This window comes from Heliconius melpomene, chromosome 17 (genome assembly GCF_056956725.1).
Source record: "Heliconius melpomene rosina isolate 202511_hmr_F chromosome 17, ASM5695672v1, whole genome shotgun sequence".
In the NCBI taxonomy this organism is placed as follows: Eukaryota; Metazoa; Arthropoda; class Insecta; order Lepidoptera; family Nymphalidae; genus Heliconius; species Heliconius melpomene.
Genome location: NC_140405.1, coordinates 1,482,259 through 1,508,453, shown reverse-complemented (window position 1 = coordinate 1,508,453; position 26,195 = coordinate 1,482,259). Strand labels below are relative to the sequence as shown.

At 32.1% G+C, this 26,195-nt stretch overlaps 1 protein-coding gene across 1 annotated transcript; it reads left to right on the top strand.

The window, feature by feature from the left end:
• On the top strand, nt 1-25,304 carry LOC146529802 (uncharacterized). Its single transcript, XM_085200729.1, has 7 exons — nt 1-146; nt 14,045-14,250; nt 14,997-15,150; nt 18,212-18,329; nt 22,246-22,412; nt 23,263-23,313; nt 23,680-25,304. Exons 1-7 carry the CDS (start codon nt 110-112, stop codon nt 23,763-23,765), a joined length of 819 nt encoding a protein of 272 aa, XP_085056855.1. The 5' UTR covers nt 1-109; the 3' UTR covers nt 23,766-25,304.
• The last annotated feature ends 891 nt before the right edge of the window (nt 25,305-26,195 follow it).

Sequence of the window (26,195 nt, the reverse complement as noted above, 5' to 3'; positions counted from 1 at the left end):
TAAGGTTAGTTACTTGTGCGGATTCGAACCTGCAACACGTTTGGGCGTTTGTGATATTAAGTTTCTTTATTGTGATATATGCTTGTGATATACTAATATAACTATTAAAATGTGGTGGATTTTCAGTTTTACTATACTTTTGCCATGTAAGTATATTTTTTTTAATTCATAATGTTAATTAAAAATATATTTTTAGTTTTTTACGAAATGTATATTTTTATACTTTTAATTGCACGATCTAATCAAATTATCAACTCTTGCGCATGTTTTTTCTTGTCATTATTGGAAAGCTCGTTATTAGTACCTTTCCACGGTCATGTAGGGTTTTGGTTTATGTTTCTCTGTTAAATTTATATTATAGTGACAATTTTAATAAGTATAGAGTTATTTATATAAATATAGGGTTTTTTTATTAGTTATAATAAGCCTAAAAACAGTTTTCTTTTCAGCGAAAATACCAACATTATGATGCAATGTTGACGTTAACCTTTGATATTTCATTCTCTTTTACTAATTTAAAGGATAATATAAGTAGAAATATTAAGTTTAATAGATAACTCGATACTATAATACTTGATTAATAAATAAAGTAGAAACGTTTGTTTGTTTGAACGCGCAAATCTCAGGACCTTTGTTTAGATAGTGCATTTATTGCAGAAAACTATCGGGCTTAGAATGTGTCATATATTATGCACAACTAAATATATTTAGTTTGGACTATGGGAGCAAATACATACATACAGATACCAAGACTAATATAATACAATATTTTACTATAAACAATGTTTTAAATACAAAAATAACTTTTTTCTCTTGCCATCGATTTAAATATTAAATGATACACGATAAGCGCATTCAAGCTCATTTAAAATTACCTACTTGACAACTAAATGACGCCTTGTAACTAACTATATTGCACATTCGATTCTATAATAAAAGACCATTGACTTACAATCATGGTTTAGTATCATTTTAAAAAGTAATGAAAAAATAATAACTTGAAATGAACAATATATTTATTAGCTTCACGCTGTATTGCGCGTATAGCATGGGAACATAGTGTTAAGATACTGTTCCCACTCAAATATCGAGACAACGCATGTTGAGTGATGAGGCTCTACGGCACACTTTGTCTTGTTACTTATAAGTTATTTTTACAAGCTATTTTTCTATCATAAATATAGTGTGATATTGTTATTTGTAAGTATTCCTATATTTTAAATCTCGGCGATGCAAAAAGGCGTTTTAATAACTAGACAGCGTAGATAAATAAGACATTGTCATAAGACATTGTGTCAAGCGTCTTTTCCTTTAGCCAGAATTCGAAATGTTACCATCCTATATGGAAACTAAATACAACTCTTTGTTTTACATGAGCGAAGCAATAAAGATAATTTCAATATTTTCTTAAAAATGCAGTGAATAACAAAATTAAGAACGTGAATGACTAAAATAGGTGGCTAAAATCAATTTGGTCAATAGATTAACGTTACGTCACGGTTAGTAAAATTTATTTAATAATGCGGGTTTCCTTATTTATCTATTCTAATAATTATTACAATAGTTATTCTATGGAGTTTATAGTTTGATATAAAGCTTTATATAAAAAACGCGATGGCTAGAATTGGTCTCTTATAAAATAATTAGCTTTAAGTTCGTTAAAAATAAACTTCAATAAATTTTATTACATTAACTATTCGCCTGGGCTACGATGGCCCCAATAATTATTTAATCCTCTAATATCCAATTGTTCGATATGACTAATTTAAATTGTGATAAAACGGATGATTCTAGTTAAGATTTGTAGTTAAGAGTTGTGTTTGACACAATATGCCACGTTTTCACGTTGAAGTGGCCAAGGAAAAGGGCTGACTTGACGAATAGAATTAACATCGTATAAAATAGCGAGTCTTCTGCGATAATAATATACTCTTCAATACAAATAAAAATCAATTGGAGCCAGAAGTTCCTAAGATTAGCGTGTTGAACAAAACAAACTTATCAGTTTCACAATATCAGTATAGAAATATAGATTACACAATTATATTAACCAAAACAAGCACCCATTGACTTTCTAGACTCATCAAAATTCATCCACTATATCTAATTTATATGCACAATACGGGCATCCCTAACGGTTAAGATTATACCCGATAGACAGACGGACGGAATTAATATGTAAATACATTCATTTGTTGCGTAATCGATAGTTATTTGTCATATATATGGCTCTATTGGTGGAGCGGTAGAGCATTTGACTGTAAGTGGGTTCGTTTGGTATTCTGGCAATAAATTATTACTCGTGATATTAAGTAAGAAATTTATATTAAGTAAGAAAAGTGCAACGTTGTGTTCCGCTACTCAACACGCAATGTTTCCATAATTCGATGGAAAATGGCTTCGGGGAATTGAAGTTTCTTAATGAGAACGGCTATACCGACTGGGGGAATTCAACATGACATTTGAAAATATTCCATCCCCCGAGTGGGAATTGAAAGTACAATCATCACATTGAAAGTGGGACGTTATCCCACTGAGCTACGAACGCCCTACTTTATTATGAGACATCTCTATAATCTTAAAGTTGTTTCATACAACTCCATTTTCCGCTAGGTCTCCTCAGGGTGTGATTCTGTCTTTACATCATGTTATTTACAGTATAGCTAAGCCTTTGACTTTTTCCTTTTTAGTTTTATTTTGTATAATATTAAATTATGAAAAACCACCAGCTTTTACGCAAAAAATATCATATTATTAAACGATAAAATAAATTATTTATAATGGGCATAAAAAATATAAGGCCGTCGTGACGCAGTCGGGTAGCGTCTGATCGTAAACGCGAAGGCTGTGGGGTTCAATATCTACTCGGGGCAATACATTTACCACTCAATAGTTAATATCTCGAATATTAGGCAAAAAGTAGAGAGCGGAGTGTTTTAACACTAGATCCTACCTATCTATCAAGCTATGTGAGAAAAAATAGAACCCATCCTCCTCGCATATAGTCAGTATAGCCACACTAAAACTAATAACTAATCGATATTATTATATAATAACCGACATTTTGTATACAACATATTATTAATATTTACTCGCCTTTGTCACACTGGCGGTGCAATACAGAAGAGGAATGATTAAAACGGAAATTACTTGGGATATTGGGAAGCCTTATGAGCCGAGTTCAATGCAACCTCCACCGCAACTTTAGCGTTCAAACAGTTTCTATATTAAAAGATTATGGTTAATATGAAATGACAAAATGCATACTAGTTTGTATTATAAATATAAGGTATTTTTTTAGTTTTAGTTTAGTTTTGTGTTAAAGGAACATAGTGCTAGTAGATTTGAATCACTAGAAATGTCATGGTCATTTGCACGATTGTTAAATCTCTTTGATTTGAGAACTTAGCGGAAAGTGGGGAACGGAAGTGCCTTAGGTCTTAGCCCTAGGTTCCCAGGTTTCACGTTACCTACCTTATTATGTACGGCATACGGCGTGCCTCAAAAAATTTCATTGTCTACATTTTTATTTATATTCACCTGTATATCGCACATAGCAGAGTAGGCCGAAGGAACTTAGAAACCTAGTGTAAACTTCATTCCCTTCGCCGAATACTGGAGACTTTATATATTGAGTGACGGAACTCAACGTTGCGCTTTGCCCTATTACTAAGGAAATTGGGTAACGGAAGTGTCTTAATGGTAACGGAATTTCTTAACACAAAGTGCCCTCTGACTATCCTACTTGACCGAGGCGTGGAGCTAAAAAAAATAATAATGTTATTTTACACTATTTCTTAAGTTATAGCTCACCAAACAAATCACATACTCGTAGGTGCGTAGACTGAACGAAAAATTCATTTTCGCTAAATCCCGAGATGAACGAATAACGTGAAAAATAATTGAATTTCTCATACTTTACCATTAGTTTGTCGTGTTAAATATGATAGATTAAACGTTCAGTACTGTAGTGACTAACGTGTAATGTTTTTTGCTGATATACAATTGTGACGAAAAAAAATTACTTCTTTATGACACAGTTGAGATGATTTATTTTATTGGTAATGGGTTCAAATCCACAAGCTATAGAATAGAAAAATGAAGGTGTTAGAAAAATTCCATTTGTATGGTAACCTAAGTCACTTGGTTTGATTAGTTATTTTTTCATATAATCTTGACTTACGATAACGCCTTCTTACTTAAACGCCTTTTCCAGAATTTAGAAATAAAAATCTTGAGTCGTTTACGTATTCGATATCGAGTATCAATAATAGTAGAGGTAAATATTTGAAACGCGCCTTACCGCGGTGGCGCTCAACTGAGAGTAATTCTCCATAAATGATAAATCATTGTCACCCAAACCTATGTGAGATCCAAGAATTTCGTCATTTTATCCCAGCAATACAAAATTGGGAAGTAATTTCACGTGAAATTGTATTGACATTAGTTTTTTCTACAGCTTCACTTTCTAAGAATTAATTGGGAAGAAAAAAGGAAAAGAAAAATATAGAAGCTCCAAAACATATAATCAAAATGTCGCTTAGTAATCAATTAAAATGAGGTCAGTCGTGCTGAAGGGGAAGAAGCCTGCGAGTGATTGTTGTCCTGATAGGTTGTGGGTTTGATTTGCAATTGAGGACTTGAAATGTATATTTAATGTTAATTTAATTCTCTTGATCTGGTAACGAGGCAAAGCACGCCGTTGAATCGTTAAATCATATGTATAGAGACTCGGGATCCTGCAGTCAAACTCACAAAGAGTTTTGCAGGACATAGTTTAACTTTTTTATATATTGTAAAATGGTATTAATAAAATAAATAAATAATAATAATAATAAATAGAATTTCACCACTAATACCTTCAGGCTCGCCCAATGCCCAATAGGTATATATGATGAAAAATAGAAATCTAATGAACAAATACTTTATTTTCTATTTTTATTCCTCTCAACTCAACTTTACCAACAATATCTCCCAATTTCAGCAAAAATTAGAGAATGTAGTGACTAGTTCTCTCCGCCTACCTTGAACCACGCAAAAAAAGCGTAAAGCTGTTTTTTATAAATTTCAATTTTGAGTCACAATATTTTCCTAACACAAGTTGCAGAAACATTTAAAATTACTTTAATATTGAAGCAGGTCATAGCTTTCCCAAAGAAAAGTTTTGGGACGCAGTAACGTCAAAAATTCAGCAGCAAAGTGACATCGGAGTACTGAGTTATTAACATCGAGTCACTTTCATCGCTCATTCCTGAGACAGCCATCTCCAAATTTTATAGGAAGCACTCCCGGATAAATACAATATAAATTAATAATTTGAAATAATGGAAGAATAATATTTTATTTTTTGTCGTTGCAAGTAAATATTTGAAGAATCAGAGATATTATGTCCCAGATACCTATTTATTTGGTATGTTCGGAATTTAGTATAAGTGTAATTGATTTGATTTTAGGCCGTCGTTGCTAAGTTAGACAACGTCTGTGTGTAAGATAGTCCTAGGTTTAATTTTCATTTGGGGAAATGATTATATATTTACATACAATGGATTATGTATTCCAAAAGTCTAGACTTTTACTTATTATCTCTATATAAGTATATATTAAGGTCTTCTGTTCTTTCTGATCAGTCTTAATATTAGGTTCCTAGGTACCCTTTTTCTACCCTACTACATTTAGAATACAATTTCAAATAAAAAAAAATTATAAACATCTCTACAAAAATCTCTAAAAAAAATTCTACTTAATGGTTGCGAGCGCCGACTGTGCAAGCAAAAACCTAAAGAGGTGCCTCATACAATATGTGAGATATATCGTAACACTAGCGACCCCCTTGCGGCTTCGCCCGCTTTTACTACTGAGTTATTCATGTAATGTATGTTAAGCACTTAAGATAATGTGAAAATTAATTAAACTCTAATGCAACCCGCATTTTCGTAGTTTCAATTAAAATTAGACATTAGAAATTATTTGACGCGCCTGTCACCTATCGTATAACAAAAGTTTCTTATAAGAAGGGTAGTGGGATCAAATCATGGTGTATTTTTGAAAATACGTATAGTTTTGCAAACATTTTTTTCTGATAAAATAAAGCTTTATTATATGTAACTTATAGTCTTGGTGTATATAAAGGATTTTAGATAATAGGTAAACTTAAGATAATGTGAAAATTAATTAAACTCTAATGCAACCCGCATTTTCGTAGTTTCAATAAGGATTTTTCAACTGTTATACACAGCAAGGATTTTTTAGTAGGTACCGTAATTTTAAATCTGTGCGACTAATCTTTTCAAGTACTTATTAAAATATATTTAAATGACTATTTTTAGATAGTTATATGACTATTTTTAAACGGACGAAATTATAAACAAAAGCCTTCTTACTAATAACTACTACAAAAAATATGAAACCAAATATATCGCGCTGAAATAATACATTCAACTCCAATTATCCAATACGTGCAAACGCATCTAAATCTTCGTTGCTATGCCTCTATAGCGGGCGGGTTTTTTTTTCGAGCTTGTGGTTAATGCTGAAGAGGGTATTCTGTCCCTGATGAAAAGCAAGCACTACGTGGCTGCCTGTGAGGAAAATTAAATAGAATGCATTGGTCGAGAATCGAAGCCGGGCCGCCCGCGTGGCAGGCGAGCTTTCTACCACTGAACCACCGATAACTGCTCATGACGCGCTTGCATAAGCAAAACGTCGCGGGGCGCGTTTCGCAGCAAGGATGTTTTGATATTGTAACAACTTCTAAAGTACTTATTAAAATGAAAAAACAGTAAAAGACAGTTTTGATCTACATTAAATGGCCAACGTAACTAATATACTTATTTATATGCTGAGAGTAAGGGATAAGTGAAACTTGACTCGATACAGCTGATGTGTGAACGGCGTGATGTGTCAACAATTAAATGCGTTTTTCTGTAAAACTATTCACAATTTCGAAATATTGTAAAAAGCAAATTTTATCTTCGTTTAACGTAGAAAATTAGTAAAGTATTTTAAAGGATAAGGATTAATACCATTATGGAATAATATCCCTCACAATAAAAAATATATTGAAATTACTATTTTTAGACAGAAATATGATCACTACACGTTATCCTTAAAAGATAAAAATATGCCGTCGCGGACTTTTTTGTAGATCTTATTAAGAGGAACAATACTCCAGTACATTATTATCATGTAGTACTTACTATTAAAGCAGCGCATGCGCGAAAGTGTCTCAATGGGTAGGACTTTAGACACATTTATCGTATTTATGTTAATTTACATAAGAATGTACAAATAATAAATATATATAAACTATATATAAACCTTCCCTAAGAAATACTCGACCTAATGGTGAAAACCGCATAAAAATCCGTTGGGTGGTTTAGAAGAAGAAGAGTTAGAAAGTTCAGACAGACACGAAAAGCGACTTTGTTTTATAAGATATAGGATAAAAAGTTAATTCCCAGCTCGCTCTACAGATTATTAACAATAATCTTTTGTATCATTAACAATGTGACCTAAATTAAAAACTTCATGATACTCTTAGCGTTTATTATTGAAAGTAATTGAAGCTACCCTAATTATAATAATATCTGGTATAATATTACTGCGTTTAATTATTATGAATTAAGTATAATTATATTATAGGAGTATTTTAGCACATTTCTTTATTGTAACAATGTAAAACCCACTTTCCGCTGAATTCTGGAGCCATTACGTGTTGGGTGGCGGAAGTCAATGCCTCGTCGCCTGCCTTGTTAAATATGAAAAACGGAGTTTCTTAACACTAGGTTGCCAGGTTCCCTCTGCTATATAAGGAATACAGTTTAAAGCTAAAAAAATAGATATACCAAAAAAAAATACATTAAGAATACTTTGTTTATTTAAACATAAAAGCGTGTCCCCATAAGTATTCATAACTCTAAGCTACAAAAAATACTTCCTAGAATGCAATTTAATCTATAGTACATAAACTATGAAGAAGAACTCATAAACGGTTCTTACGATCCTTTTGTTCACCTGCAAGTCGTCACACTTCAGCGCCTTCAGCCTTTACGAACAGGATGTAGCACGCGCTGTTTTTTCATATACATATGTACCTACATAAAGTGTTCATAGTGTTATATTTCTCTCCCGTTTTTATTTTGTTTATGAAATTCTGAGTATATATACATAGTGGAATAACGTCGAATACGATGATTGTGCGTTCGTTGCGATCTGCACTCAAGAACTTGAATAACGTTCGCTCAGAGTAAGACAAAGTGCGGTGTTGAGTTTTGCATGTAAACAAGTAGTATCTCGACTTCGAACGGAAAGCGAATAACGGAGAGTTTTAACACTTGTTTAAAAGAAAGGTACGGACCATGATTCTGTGGTGTAAGCAAGAATTCTATTCAATAATATATAAAAACTATCCTTGAAATTAATCTATAACAAAACCTTAAACTACAAAAAACTTTCTTCAAACAACAGCTGGTATAACGTCTCAACATATTGCACAAACCGGTTGCCGACGCGGAACGTTGCGCACGCGCCGACACGGCACGCGAGCACGTGCTCTATATCATACGCACACATCTAAAGTGGCGTATGTGTGGATGCGTTGACCTTACGCTGTGCATATCTTTAATTTTGATAAGTATAAGATATTGATAAGATGTCATGCTGAGAAGGAAAATACTTAACCTTTAAGTATGGACGTCGGGTCTCACAGACCCATATAGGTCTACAAATTCTACAAATCGGCCACTTCTCGGTGACCTCCGCCACTGAGTCGCTCAGTACCTTTCGTATTAATGCCAAAATGAATGTAGATAGCAGTGGTTGTGTCTCTGGGTTCAAAACACGTAAGTATTTGACTTTCAAAACGGGACCTGGGTCTGTCAGACCCGACGTCCATGTTTCCCATACATAATGATTTCAAAACTCCATATATTTTTATAATATTACAAAATATACTTTAATATTTTAATTGTATTATTTGTATTCAAATGTTTTTATTGTTATATATCATATATTATTTTGCATTATTTGTTATATATCTTAGTAATATAAATATTATTTACCTAAAAAAGATTCAATTTTTTTAATTTTTATGATAAAATGGAAAAAAATGATCGACCAAGCACGTCCGGGACAAATATATCGGTACTTTATAATCAACATCAAACAAAAGAATTGGACGACGACATTTTATAAAGAAAATAGCACTTTATCAAATAAAAAGACGCGTTTCGTATACTAAACTACTCTAAGAATTGAGAATGACTTTGACTCGCGTTTCGCGATCTGATCTATCATTTATTGAACATGAAGCTAAAAAAATAGTTTTGGGTTCTTGAAAAATATGTATACTTTGCCCCCATAAGGTATATAGCAAGACAACACATACTTATGTTGACTGCAATCGTCCTGTTAGCCAACAATGTTGAAAGCCATTGTGTATCGATGTTCAATTGTACCTTATCTTGAGGTGTTGTCAAAATTTTTATTTTATAACATAAGATGTAATTTCTTTTATTTTTTAATTGTTAGACTTTATATTTTGTAAAAAAAATATTTATTTTATTATCTGTCTTTTTTTATAGTGTTATTTTCTTAAGAGTCATCCCATGTGGCCAAAGACTGAAATTGTGACTTTAAGTTACTTAAATCGTTGTGATGCGTAAAGTTTAATAAAAAGCGATTTTATTTATATTGATTTTGTTTGATTTGAGGCTATTCATGTAAACTAAAACATAAAATTGTCTTCTTCCTTTAAAAAACAGACGGAATATGACCAATAAATACACTGGTCTGACAGACCCGACGTCCATATGTGTGTTATAAAAAAATCACGTCCATAGTTAAAGGTTAACTTGTGGAAACTCGGGCAGAAGAGAGCTTCAATCTGCATTTTAAAGGGGAACCTACGTAAAATTAATTAAATATAGTGCTAAAAAATCATCCCACCAAAAATAACTTTGTTATAAGTAACACTAAGACAAGTACATACATGTACAGTTGAAAATAATATGATATATTTATGTTTTTTTTTTCTAAAATAGGCAAAAATAATATATATAAACTGAAATACTATGCTAATAAATTTCTTAGGTATTTTTATCTCACTCTGACAAAATCATTAAGTGTATCGCCTTATGATCTTACGACAATTTTTTGTTCCGCACCCACACGTGTCAGTCATTAAGGTGCATAAATTCCTGCTTGCTTCGTTTTTAGGGTTCCGTATCTCAAAAGAAAAAAGAATATTTTGTTACTTATACATTTACATTTTTCATTTATTTGCTCTGGTGTCGAGGCAAAGCGCGGCGTTCAGTTCTGCCACTCAACACGTACCTAATGCCTACAGAATTCGGTGGAAAGTAGAGAACGGAGTGCCTTACAACTAGGTACCCTCTGCCTATCCTGCTATAAAACATTTGTGTCTACAGACAATATTTTTTAAAAATATAGATAAAAATATTTAAAAAATATAAATATCGTGCTTATAACCTGTGACGTGGGGTGATCACTGAAGCGACTGGTACCGGTGCAATATCTAGACAACGCGAGTTTGAAAACCATAGACTACTATTGCATACTTCTGTGCATATTATACATAATTTAATGTATGCCGTAATGGCACACTTGGGACACCTAACTGCATAAATATTTTTATACTTACTTGTATTACTTACTTACAAATAATAATGATTAATTTTATAAATATATATTTTTCCAGCGTCCCCTCTATACTGCGGATAGCAGAGTAGGCAGGGAGAACCTGAGAAACTAGTGGTAAGAGACTCCGTTCCCCAAATTGCGTTTTGGGTGGCGGAACTGAACGCCGTACTTTTGCTTCGGAATCGAACACACAACCGTCGCGTATATGACTATATACGCGACGGTTGCCTTGTGCCCCTGTACCCTACGATGACTTCATTTTTTTTCATATATCATTTAATTTTTAACTTTTAAACGATCTATATTTGCATATCCGGTATCTCTTAAGACTAAATTCCTGTCTTCAATGGTTGTCTGTCAGAGACTGCTATTAGTAATAAGACCGCCTTTGAACGGTCTGTATTTATTTTAAGATTTTTATATATTTTCCTTTATTTCAGCTTTGTGTGCAAAAAGGTTTTTTTTTTATCTATCTACCATGAAATTCTCATGGCACAGGTACAAGCGTGCGATTGTAAGCGTGACGGTAGTGAGTTCGATTCCCACTCAGGAAAATATCAATTATATTTTATTTATTTTCACGTCCGGGAAAACGCACAATTATAGAGTCAATCTAATAATAAATCACGTCGCACTATGTAATAATTAGATAAAAAAAATTAAAATATTTCCAATATTATAATTCCATTCTATTCTATTCTATTCTAGTTAAAAGATATGGCGATACGAGGATACCGTTGCCTAACTGTTACCATATTCAATCTTCAACACATTGAGTGAGTGGCGACGGTTAACACCGCGCTTTACCTTGTTACCACAGAGCAACTATTTTTTTTCATGAGAACTTATAGTTTTTTTTAAATAAACCTTATTCTACATATAACATTATACGGGAAATGTGCAATAGTTTTACTACAAAACGTACAGAAGCGTAACTAAACGCGTGGAACCGAGTATAGAGGCTATCTCACATCACACGGATATTAACTAAGTTATTGAGCATGACTGCTAGTTCTGATAATAAAGAGAAACTTAAATTGAGTTATATTATTATTATTAATTTATTCAGATACACGCAGTATTCCTCGACACCAGGGCGAAGAAATGAAAATATAAAATAATTAATTTCCTCGAGTGGAAATCGAACCCACGACCTGTCACTATTAGAGTCACTCGTTTGTGGCCTTAAGTCAAGAGTTACATATTTAATTTAAAAAAATATTTAATTAAAATAATTTAATAATTAAAAATATTCAAATATATTCTAATTCACAATAAGCGATTTCAAATAATATTTCTAAAAATATACACATTATAAACAAAAACTTTTAATCCACTCAGCCACTTGGTAAAGGAGGTCAAATCGACAATTTCAAAAAGGACGCCTAATGTTTCCCTCATAGCGCCTTCACTCGCCTGTCAGATTGTTAGAAGAAAAATAGGAGGTTTAACAAGCGATTTAAATGGACAGGTGTGAATGATTGAATGAGAGAATTTGGTCTTTCGTTCTTTATAAATATGGTTTTAGTTCTTTTATTTATGAATGAATGACTGAAGTTATTTGATATTAGTTGTTGTTTTCTTTAATTTAAGTAGGTTATGTTGCAATGTTACGAGTAGAATAAAATATGAGATATCAAAATAAATTAATAAATTACAGCAAGTGTTTGTGGGATTTAATAAATTTAGCCAAATTTTATATTTCAACAGATTTTTCTATAATATGTTTATCCCACAAACAGGAGGGAAAAAAAGGGAAAAAAGGGAAAAAAATTGAGGGACAAATTGTTAAGACATTCGGTTCCCCATTTTCAGCGTAATTTTCGAGACATTCCCTGTTGAGTTGTCACATTGTCCCGCTGCGCCATGAGGCCTTAAAATATCATATAACGTTTTAGTACAAAATGATTTAAAATTAAAATAACTTGTATAATTTACAACGAAACAGAAAAAAAGGACACGCGCAATAAGAAATTTATATTTTTGAAGTTTGAAACTACATTAATTATTCCAAAGCTTGTTAAAGTATACAGTAGTGGTGGACCGGTGTTTTGCAACTTTGAATACTTTATAATGACCATCGGAGTTACTATCGTGCTATTGCGATTCCAATTCTTAAAAGATAAGATATAGATATAAATGAGAGCTCTCAAGTGGTACGTGCAGGACGAAGTGTCGTGACACTAAGATTATTTTTGAATACTCTGTTATGCGGAGAAAGGCGTAAAGATTTTACAAAAACTAAATGCTACAAGTGCTACGAAAATGCTACAAGTGAATGTGTTCGGGGCTATAAGTTATATGAGCTTAGACTTTATTTACTAGTAACCTCTGAAAAGTGCTACACAGGTTTTGGCTCTATCATAAGACCGGCTCGAAGATACTATATTATTTAATTGTCTTGTCCTTAACTACGTATAACTACCAAGTTTCACATAATTACAAGTGGGCCAAATCTATTTCCTTAAGATATTATTACCTACATAATTCCAAAGTTACAAATTACATTATACTTCAAAACTAACTTAAAACCCGTGTTAAAAAGAAATATAATTTACAGAAAAAGTATATTAATCATACCAACATAATATCGACAGCTAATTGCCTTTCCACAGCAATGAATTTCCTACCCCCAAGCGATTCTAAAATACCGGCAACAATGAGAAAAAAAATACCTTGACATTTATTAAAATCAACCGTCAAAGCTAAGTAAATACCCACAGGATGAATAATCTATTACTTTGTTGATCTGCTGTATTATTATAATTTTTTCTTTTTCTTTTCTTTTCTTTTCTTTTCCCCCAGTAATTTTGATCTCCCTCGAGTGACGAGTAATATGACATCAATTTGAATAACTGAAGTAATTATATCGTGTTTGGAGAGTTAATAATTGTTTATTTTATAATTTGAGGTTTTTTATTTTATAAAACTTGTTCTAGAAAGCGTTTTTTGTTATTTTTTATTTCACGCTGTATTCCGTATGTGAAAGGTAATAGTTTCCCATCTTGGCATCCAATTTTTCTTGTTGAATGGTAGAGCATAACGCAGAGCTTTTTCTTATTGCCAGAGTGAGAAAATGAAAATAGTTAATTCCCTCGAGTGGGCATCAAACTCACAATCGTCGTTTCCAAATCAGAATCCGTTTCCCATTTTTTGTTGAATTCTGGAAGCATTGCACTGCGCTACTGCCTCGACATCAAAGCGAGAAAATGAAAATATTTAATATTTCATTTCCTCGTCTGGGAACCGAACCCACAACATGTGATTTCGAATTATTTTTTTTTTCATTACAAACTAATAGTTCCTGAGATTAACGCATACAAACAAACATTTCCGCTTTTTTTATATTACTACTGATCAACTTTAACACATGATTTTGTTCTAGGTATTGATTCCGTCCGCATAACCAACATACGGGTGCCGGAAGTCCTCCAGTACGGTATTAAAGATGCAATCACATTGGACTGCGACTACAGTACTGACAACGTGACAGGGCTCGTTGTGAAATGGTTCTTCATGGACAGGTCACATCCAGTGTACCAGTGGATACCGCCGCAAAAACCACAAGCTTTGGGCTTATTAAGGAATAAAGTAATTATTTTTTTTCTTTTTATCTTCTCGCTGTATCCCGTACATAGCGGTATAGGCAAGGGAAATATGAGAACCTAATGTTAAGACACTCCATTCCCATTAACACACTTCCGTTCCCCCTTTTCCACCATTCTCAAGGTATTGCGTGTTGATTTGCGGAACTCAACAACACGCTTTGCCTTGTTACCAGAGTGAGGTAATGATAATAATAAAGTAAGAAAATATGAATTATTTAATGCAACTTCGATATTGAAAACAACTCTTGAGTTTCTTTTCCGCTCTTCTCAACAGAACTACTTATATTTTATTTAGTACTCAGATTTATTTAGTACACCCCTCCTAATTTAATAATAATGCTCTCCTCTATCCAAAGGTTGCCTGGGAGAGATTGCTGGCTTAGCAATAAGGCCGCCTATTGTGCTGTTTCTTGTATCATTATAAACATACTTGTAATTAATTATTTGGTGTGCAATAAAGAATATTTTACTTTTACTTTACTTTACTGCTTTCTGAGCCGGTGGTATTTAAAAGTGCTAATACTACTCATGGGTTTAAACAAATATCATTGAGTGAGGGAACTAAACGTTACGATTTTCGTTATTACCAAAGCGAGGATGTACAAAATATTATTCACCCGAGTTGCAATCCACAACCGTCACGATAACAGCCACTCGCTTGTGCCACTAAACCACGACGATTTCTCTAAAAAAATACTTCTCTACTAACTTTCTATAACAATTCCACAGCTAGACCTCTCATATAAGGTATCACAAAACCCTTACAAACAGCACCGAGCGTTACGCATCCTCTCCCCCGGGACGGAGCTGACAGGAAACTATACTTGCGTGGTTTCGACATTCCTCTCAGAGGACGAGAGGACACGCCCTATGACTATATTTGGTAAGTACTATAAGGATTACTTGATTCAGAATATATTGCTTTCCTTTTTTAGACCAGTCAGGGCCAGAGCCAGTTATGGGTTCAATTTCCACTAACAAATATTTCATATTTTTTATCGAGGCAAAATGCGATATTGAGTTACGCTATTTAACACGCAATATTTTTAAATCTGCACAGTATATGGAGAACGACGTATCTTAACACTAAGTTCTACTCACTAGGGACTAGAAACTTCATTAAGAACTACTCTGGGACATCCCACAAATATGTGTCAATACAAAAGTAAAAAATAGAAAAGATTAAAAATGTCTTAAATTTAAGCATATATCCAAATGAAATTCGTTCATAAACCATCTCACTTTCCCTCTTCAACTTTTCAATTATACCAATAGCATTATTAATCATAATCTCCACAAAAACCAACAAAAAAACCAAAAAAACCACTATCAATCAAAACTAAACAACAAATCAATCACCAACCACTCCAAACTATAACCAGAATGAATAAATAATAGAACATTGTAAAGTGAACGTGTTGTTAAGTACTCGTGCACCCAACACCGCAACAGTATGCTTTGTGAGCTGAGACGAATCGGAAATTACTTTGTGCAACTTTGACTATCGACCAAATAGTATTTGACTGGAGCGCTAACTAGGGTGCCGTGTGGATGGAATATGGTAGATAGAGAAGGAATTTGTATTTATAAAAAATAATATAAAAAAAAACATTGAAGTTGTGTTTATTTTACGAAGATGTTGTTAAAATTGAGCATAACATGTCTTAAAAAATAAAAAACTGAAAAAAATATTCATCTTTGTAATATCATTACATAAGTATAAATATATCTTTAATTTATTTTTATTTTTATAAGAGATTTATTTAGAATTTTATGATCAAAATTGTTGTGTTTCGCCACTCAACACGCAATGTCTCCAAAATAAAGTAGGATCGTAATGAGAGAAGACAAAAAAAAACATATTTCATATAACATTTATTATATCCAATATTAGCTATACAAATGCTAATAATATTTCGCCTTCCAGACAATGCCGTTATAAAGGAATTAATAAATCAATGGAATCTGAATAAAACATTTAAAATGAAATTCAAATTGCCAAAGCACTCACAAAACATAGGAACGGAACGGAAAGGGCTTGCTTATAATTAAATAAAAGCGAGCCACTGTAGGTACCTACAACGAAGATAAAAGAACGTGAAGCGAAGCATCAAACTAAAACAAGGAAACGATAGCTAATGGAATACAAATGACCGTTTTGCTTATACTATAAAATCCATCAATATTTGAAGCGATCAGAAAAATGTTTCTCTAGATACGTTATTTGTATCTTTTCTGAAAATGTAAAAGATAGAAAAATATATTTTATTGAGAAATAGCAGTTCCACGCTGTTGTCCCGCAGAGCAGGGTAGTTGCAGGGAATCTACAGTGACAAGAGAGTGTCTTATCTTTCTGTCCATTTTGCGTCCAATTTTGATTTGGAAATAATTTTCAAGCGTAGAAAGAATCTACAACTATCAGATTTGATAACATCCTTGATAAACTTCGTTATAAACATTTAGATTTTTTATTGTGTTACAGTATATTATATTATACTTTTAACATTAAAGAATGTACCTTCTCAAGTTTTCTCACTGAAGAACATTAAAAAATACAAAAAAAAATCAAATTAATCAAAATTCTTTCTATTCTTTATTTTTATTCTCCAGTGTGAAGCTTAAAAAATATTACAGATCACTCTTCACATTAGAAACAAGCTAACAAAGACTCTTCCAATGAAATCCACATCCACGTTTCACCTGCGGGTATCCATTACAGTTTGCGTGTTCCCCAACCGTTGGATGTTGTTGCTGGAACATACCTCGTACCAATACCAATACTGAAATTTGACGACATTTACATTAAACCTATATATTACACTGGCTTTGTTGATATTTGGTACTAAATGATGGATCATATAAAATTTTATGACCCTATTACACTGTCGATGCGTTTGTTTGGCTTTTAAAGTAGAAATAGTATATTAAAAAAATTGTAGTGAAATTGGAAAATATTTAAATGTATTTAATTGGAATATATGCATGTCATTAGATTTTAATAAAAATTGAAAAATTACACATCAGATTTAACATTTTAATTCATAATCTCTAAAATTAACAATAATATGTAGAGTTTAACACTAGATTTACTAGTGATATAACCCTACATACTGCGCCAGACAAATATATTAAAGCTCTTTACGCAGTGTGTTTGGGTAAATATTTAAAATGTTATATGTAAATTGTCCAATTTTAAATTCAAAAGAGTTTATAGTGCATATTTCTATCATAAAATCTAAATATTTAGTAGGAGTCCTGTCCACATTTACCTAATTGTGCCACGTAAACTACTAATGACATATTAAGAAAAATGAAGCAAAACTGGATGTATTTTTCATTTTCACTTTCCTGCCCTCAGAAAATATGACGCGGCGTTGAACTCCACCACTCAACAAGAAATATCTCGAATTCACTCCCAACAGATAAATTCAGTCAGTCACAGCTTGATAAGCCAGAGCTACCAGAACTAATGTTTGATAAATATTCCCCTCATTTCGCCTGTATTTACATCGCAAATAAAATTTTCACGTTTTCGGTTAGCTTCATGATTACCAAGCAGTGCATGCATAATTAATCGGTTCACTGATTATCATATAATTTTCTAGTGTTTTAAAATCGAAAAATAATGTAGTAAATGATATGAGGCTTTGTCTAGTAAAAACAAAAGAAAATCTTTTTTTGTTTCAAATTTAGTTTCACACTTTATCTTGTTTAACGTGATAGGGAGAGAGATCCAAGTGTTAAAATACTTCATTCTCCCGCTTTCCTTCAGAAATTGAAACCAGAAGTACCGTAACACAAATTTCCCCCAAATGGAATCGAATCCACAATCCACGAGCGTTAGACACGCTGTCCCACCACAACTCGACGACCTATTCATAGCATTTAAATTAAATTAAATATAATTTTCTTACATTTTCTAACAAGAATCAATTTAATTTCAGTTCCAGAGACCAGATTCGATATGATCCAAGACCGGCTTAGTGACGGTTATTTGAACATCATCTGCTCCGTTGAAGGCGTATTTCCGAGGCCAGAACTAGTCATATTAGTGGGAAATAGGTATGTAGTACAAGCTTGAATCATGCACTAAAATTATAAAAATAGTCTAATAATATAAAATTGCTGTCAAGAAATATGTATATTCTCATTTCTTATAAATTACTAAACCAATTTTGATTAAAATACCAAATTTGGGGACAATCTACTCTTCAAAATTAGATAATACTTCATTGAAATTAATTATTGACATGAGTTATAGTTTTAGAGAAATTTGTACTAATAAAAAACGTCGGTTGAAATCCCTTTAAATCTCACTTCTATATCTTATTTTACACATTCAATTATTAAAAACAAAGTATAAATATAAAACGTAATCGTTAATCAACACCAAAAAATTAATAAACCGCAAGTAAATTTAATCAATTGTTACACGAAGTAATTAAAACTCACCCACACTTACTACGTAATTAACATACGATATATAATATCAGGACTCGCGACGAGATATTATAATGAGTTAAGCTACATTTGTGGGGCGACCATGAGTTTATAAAAATAATAATAATAAATTGTATAGAAAATTTAATTATTATTCATAAGTTGTTCATATAAAAAGTGGGATTCCTACTCGAGTGAATTAATTGACTGGTAATTTGGTGAAAGCGCGGCTTTGAGTTTCCTTTAACACACAATGTATCGAGAATTAAACGGAAAGTGAGGAACGGAGTGATTTAACACTAGGTTGACTCTGTCTGTCCTGCTTTTGCGGGATATAGCGTGACGCTAAAAAATGTATAAAAAAATATAGTTGTAAGCTTGAATTCGTTCAGATCAAAATCGCATTGGCTTCGTTATTGAGCACCTAGAACTTCTAAATTGTTAACAGATAAAATTTATATTTTTTTAATAATTTTTGTACATAATTTATGTGAAGACGACTTGGACTGAGGAAGAGGAAGAGAGGAGAGGTGGATAATTGAGAAAGTATTGCATACATAGTAATAAATTATTGTATAGATAGCAATGATTGTTTTTTTTAAAACAATTAAGATAAACTCGGAGAAATAAGAAAGGTGTAATTTTTAAAGTGGTAACGTCGCTGAACCCAACGTTTCTTCAGTCAATGTTGGCTTTAGTTATGTAGAAAAACTGCTATTTTTTACTTGTTTATTTTTACCTTTATTTTAATACAAAATATACCATTCAGGGCTCTCAGTGAAAAACAAATTCAATATTAATAGAACAATGACAAGCTTTTGTCCTCTTATCTTGCGACATCAGTTTATTTTTGTAAATAAAAAGGCACTTTTTCTTTCATCCAGGTTTTTAAAGTGAAATAAGAATATTTAAATAAGCAAAAGTCTCGTCTACTGATAATATTTCATTTTCTGAATTATTTTTAGTTCGTTTGATATTTTAGAAATTTTAGGAATTACCTATTTATATATTCTGAGAACGTTGATTTATGACAAGTTTCTGCTTTTTAGCATATATTATGCCGCTTATAACAGAGTAGGCAGACAGAATCTATGATTAAAACATTCCGTTGCCCACTGTCTATCGAATTTTGAGACATTATGTGAAACCAGCGCCGCTTGCCCCGCACTTTGGAATGAACTACTAGTGAATGTATCACTTGCTTTATTTATTAATGAGAAACGAAAATAATTCACTCCATCGAGTCGGAATTGAACCCACTACCGACGCGTTTACAGGTAGATACTGTGGCAGCCTCAAGAATATTTTAACTAACTTTCACTTACATACCTATCACTTATTGCAATTACGTAGAACTTCATTCCAAGTAATTTAGAAACCTATGGACAATATGTGTTTTTATCTTGTTTTTTTTCCGATTTCTAACAAATAAAAGTTAAATATCATGGCTACACTATTACCTGAGGTCATTTCGCGCAAATTGAACAACACGTCACTTTGTTTAACAGATTTCCAATTACCATGACGCAAATTCCACTCAAACATTCTCCCGAAATTTTTAATAATAAATATAATGTAAAAACAAAATATGTTACTTTTTATAAAGATTATCATTTCAATTAAATAAAAGTATAGTTAATTGTCTTAGCTCAAGGTTAAAAGACACTGAACTGATAAAAGTTTGATAACATTTGGTAAAAATACTACTAATTTTATATATTCCTCTGAATAGGTATATTTTATTAATACGTGATAGTTGTGGGTTCAATTTCCTGTTTAAATTATTTTCATATCCCACCACTCAATACGTAATGTCTCAAAAATCGGGTGAAAAGTGGGCAACGTGGGCAAAAAAGCGGGAGGCTACTAGTAAAATGTACAAACTATATTAAAAGTACCATATATACAAATTGGAATATAAAAATAAAATATTAAAAAACACGATATAATAAATGTATGCCGAATTAAAGATAATAAATCAACAATAATTACACCCCAGACACCTATATTGAAGCTATGACGTTTGCCCTAGAGGACGAGGCGGCCAATTTATGTACATTTTTGTTCATTATAAAAACAATTTTTGCTTATTAAGTACCTATATTAATATTACGACATATAACGAAACATTATATGTTCAGTGGCGGAACTTAGCACCGTTTTTAAGTTTTACTGGAAAAATTCGAATATCCCTCCATTAGGAACATAAAACTCTGTTCCACTGCAATGCGATAATTAAAAAATATATATTACAGTTGTTTTATAATTTTATTAAAATAATTTTATAAGAAAAACATATAACATAAAATATACATCTTAAACTAACCAACTTATATAAAATCCTAATATGACTTTCAGTATTGTTTTATCTCGTTTTATATTCATCTATTCTAACAATCCGCTGGTAGACTTTGGAAAACTTCGCGCGGCGGCGGCGTCCCAAATCGGTCCTCGAGTACTACTGAGCGCTCACTTGAATGTTCCTTTTTGTCAAATATACGTTATTTATTCTCGTTTTTGCAACACTTTAATATTTTTTTAATTATAGTTTTGGTGTTGGATTAACAGTTTCTCTTTATCTATTAGGCTAGGCGAAAAATAACAACAGAAGTAACCATTATCCCATAAAAAACTACATTAAATAAAAGATCTATTGAAAACTATGTAATAGTTATGAAATAAAAATATTTGACTGCCGTTCAATGTAATTTAACTGCAAGCACCATTCTGCAAATATATATATCCTAGATACACTATAATTTTGATGAGTTTAACGAAATCTCGTATATCAAAAACTGTCAAATCGTTTGAGCTAATAGAATGGACATCCATATATACACTCAAAAACATCACACTCCTTCAGACACATTCGGTTAATAAATAAACTATTATTGAATAGCGATTAAAATAGTAATATTGATTCGTATGTTTCCAATACCTTGGAGTTCCCAACTAAATAATTCGGATATTTCTCAGGAGTTTGCTAACAACCCAGCCATCTGCACACGGTGCATTCACGGCACCAGATTTAGTTTGTCCCATAGGTATTTAGATACCACTTGTAATAGATGGAAAAATAGAATTTGTATGAGACATCTTAGAAGTTATAATAATAATATTATTTGGTTCGAGTTCCGATTATTAAGGAAACGGAAAGACTATTAGTTTTTATTTTTGATCCTAATTAAAGAGATCCTTTAACGGCGTTCATTTCCGTCACATTCACGTGGAAAATCGCGATCTTTTGAAATCGACTCCATTGTAACGATTGTGTCATTGTGACTATTACCCTCAATCCATACCATTGAGCTAATCTGATGCTGGAGCCAGGATCTGAACAGTGCAAAATCTTCAGAGGTACTTGTAAACCTTCAGAGGTACTTGTAAATCTTAGTAAGATTAAGCTGAATTTAAATCTCCAAACACATTCTGTATCACTTCTAGCTCTTGGTGAAGGAAAAGCGTATTTTTTTTATTTATTTAAACTATGCAATATTATCCAAAAGATATCTAAAACCTTTTGTTTATTTTCTTTCAGGTTGGTCGAAGCGAAATCATCAGTGAGGATTGTAGACGGCGGTTACACAGCGCTTACAAGTGCAGTAGTGCCCATCGACTCTCTGCCGCCCACCGTTGAAGTGTTGTGTGACATGCAAGTTCCTTTGGCCAATTATTATAGTAGGAAACGAGGTATATTTTATAGAGGTAAGATTTAAATAAAGATTTTGAATTTTTATTGATAAAATAGTGATAACGTTAATACAAAATCATTCTCTTTTAAAAATCGAAATCAAGATTTGGAATAATATCGGATCGGACAATATTATAATCTTTTTTCCTAATTAATTTTGAATTGCAATATGTCTGACTGTAAAAAACGCTGGTTATGGGTTCGATTCGCTCTAATTGGATGGAATTATTTTAGTTTTCTCGCTCTGGAAACAAGACAAAGCCTTGAGTTCCGCAACACACCACTAGATTTTCTTCGTCTACCCTTCATATGCAGGATACCGAGTGAAGCTGTGAAACAGCCATTAACTTCAATACAATAACACTTTGCGGAAACAAAAAAATCTCTTATTTAAAAATTGTACAGTATTTTTGTTCCGATCACTGTAAATTCAAAATACAGTGTATTCCAAAATAAAAAAGCTCCCAACTGACAATTCGATAAAAACAATAGTTTAGCCGAATAAAAACATGTCTCTTTAACTGGTGCATGCTTAATGAATGGACGAGTGTGTACGCTGAAATACCGTAATCGCTAGCGTTCGCGTAAATTATTCATATTAACATTTATCTACTCGAACAAATTACGTTTGTACAGTATTGGGAATAGTGTTTTTTTTTTTTATGTTAGCGTACATTGCTACAGTAATCATTATTAAGATTTGTGAAATATATAGTTATTTTAGGGAAATTTTAAGTGATAACACTTTTTATCTAAAATGTGATACTAATTCTTTCCTTTAGAGACATTGTGTGGGGTTAATCAAAGTTATAAGTCTAAGTTATAATTTTTACTTCCATTAAAAATATTTTTTTTTGTTTTCAGATCCACCTCCAACTACTGCAAGCACTTCTGTATTTTCTGCAGGAAATAGTGGTAATTAATCTGTTTTAATATATAAATTTATTTATTATATTTTTCTAGCAGCTACCCCGCATGTAGGCAGAGAGAGTTTTCCACCGAATTTTGGAGGCATTATCTGTTGAGTGGCGGAACTCAACGCTGCGCTTTACATATATTTTTTTCTAAATGTATATTTTTATTTAAATAATATACATTTGTTTTAGTTATACTCAAACACGGCAGAATTGTCAACGTTAAAGTTATTAGCATGTACTCGTATTTTAACAAACTCTTATAAAATATCATAATCATACTCGTATAAAATAGCTTTTTTGTCCATTGTACAGCATTGTCATAGAATCAGATTGTTCAAATTTTTTTAATGTATGTTTGTTACAGGACATCCGAAGACAAAGACGCCCGTGCAATACTGGCTTGTATTAATATATACAGCTATAGCGTATTTTAGTTTAAAAATTACTTAATATAAGAAATACTTAATAGATATTTATCGTAATATAGTAGACGTCGGTTAAAATTATATTATAGTCAATTAAAATTATATTTTACTATCGGCCCACCCGCGGCTTCGGCCGCATGTCACCAAATCATGTCATAACACACAAAAGTGTTATGACTTTTACAGATTGACACATTCAATCATAAACAACTGGTTTTCATAATTCTGAGAGAGTGCAAGCAGTGGCTGCTTCATGACATTTTTTACAACTAACAAAAAAGACTATTTTTGTGATATAATGTACTAACATACGAGTATATTTAGCTATTTTTTCAGCGCACGCGCTTAAATCAATTCGATGGCGTTTATTATTATTGCTATTTCGTTACTTAATTCAAAATAATACTTACATTGTAATATAGCTTTCCTAAGGAATATAGCTTTCATATAAAACCAAAAATAAGTAAATGGGACCAGTAGATCCAGAGATCTTAGCGCTTAAACAAACAAACTCTTCCGACTTATTATATTAAACTGGATTGACGAAAAGACATAATGATGAGATGCTCTTTTTTCCTGATAACTACTCTACTTAAACCACTTAAATAATACGCCATAAATATTTAGCAAGGACAGCGACACGTGGGGGAGAACTGAAGGAGGCTTTTACCCAAAAACGGGATCCATTATTCTGAATCCCACTATTAATATATTTAACCAAATTATAAGTAATCTATTTTAACCCAATTACGCTCAAATGAAAGCAATCATATTCGTTGCAGCAGCAGTTATACTTACAGACAAACTTTATTACTGCACTACACACTGCACTGTGCATAGTAGGGTAGGCAGAGGGAACCTGAGGACCTAGTGTTAATACAATTCCTGCCGAATTATGGAGTCATTTCATTTGAGTTGCGAAACTCAACGCCACGTTTTGCCTCCTTACTAGAGCGAGGTGATTAAAATGTTATAATATTTCATTTCTTCGAGTAGGAATCGAACCGACAACCTCTCGCGCTTACAGCCTAACGCTTGCGCTCCTGGCTTTACATTTGATTTGTTAACTTTAAATATTAATAAATTTCTTCTTAATTATTATTATATCTTTACGATATGTAGTATGTAGTGTATTTTTATACCAATGTTTTAGCCAAAAGAGAAATTTATGATACATACATTATAAATAATTATAATCTTAACTCTAAAGTCGCAATGTATGAGTTATAATATAAGTAAAGACTGAAAATAAATTTATATTGATTACAAATCATTGAAACTGTTTATAAGTGAATAAGATAAATATTATAATTTATTTGTAGATAATATTTACAAGCACAAAATTTACTTATTCGAACTCGTGACTTGTGGGTACCGTCCGTAAAATACTACTAAATTAAGCCATAATTGCGTTCTTATGGTATATATTTTGTTACTTACAACATTTGTACATATGTATATGAAATAAGTTGTTGAATTATATAAATGTTACCTTAGTAAAAAAATAAAAGTGTAAATAATTATAATAATAAACGCTAGTCGTCAATAAATATTATTTAATTAATTTGTATTTTTATTTTATCCTTAATTACTTACCTAAGAAATTGATCATTATATTTTTTTTCTTCTTTTGGGTATATTTTGTATGAGATATAAAGAAGCAGCTTCAGGCCATGTAAAAGGGTAGGCAAATGAAGAGAACCTAGTATTAAGATATTCTTCGTTTTTCACATTCTATCCGAGCTACGTCCAGAGCGAGGAAATTAAAATGTCTTGAAAATAATTCAATCCTCGGGGTGAAATTTCGAAATCTTAGTAGTAGTTGAGTCACTGAGAAGTATGGATGAAAAAAACTTATAAAAATTTAAATGAAGCGAGACTCGAACCAGTGCCTCTTAGATACTATCCAAGCACTCGTTTCCGATTAACCCATAAGTTCTTATCGACTTTCATCTTCTTAATACCATTTATAATGCGGCGCTGATTTCGGCAGAGTGTGGATAACGGAAGTGTCTAAACACTACGTTCCCAGGTTCCCCCTGTTTATCTATTTATGTGCGGAATTCAGCGTGAAGCTAAAAAAGAAGAGAAACAAGAATGTTTAGTGAAGCATGTGAGTATTCCAACGAAGTCTGATTCCGAGCCACTTGAGATTTTCAGAACTTAACGATGTGATCAAATATTAATCATACTAAAACTTTGAAAGAGCTAAATGACAAACCTTATTTTTTTGAAAATGGTAAAAAAGACCATAAATATCATATTTCAAACAATAACTACATTCCAATAGTGCCGATAGTTTTTTATTTGATACACAAATTCAGAAACCGAAACGGTAACGCCTGATTGAAACAAATATTTGGTTAGAATTTAACTTGTTTTAATAAAATCTGGTGAAATTTCATTTCAATAGTTTGGCAAGAGGTAAAAAATCATACGAACATTTTACAAAGCG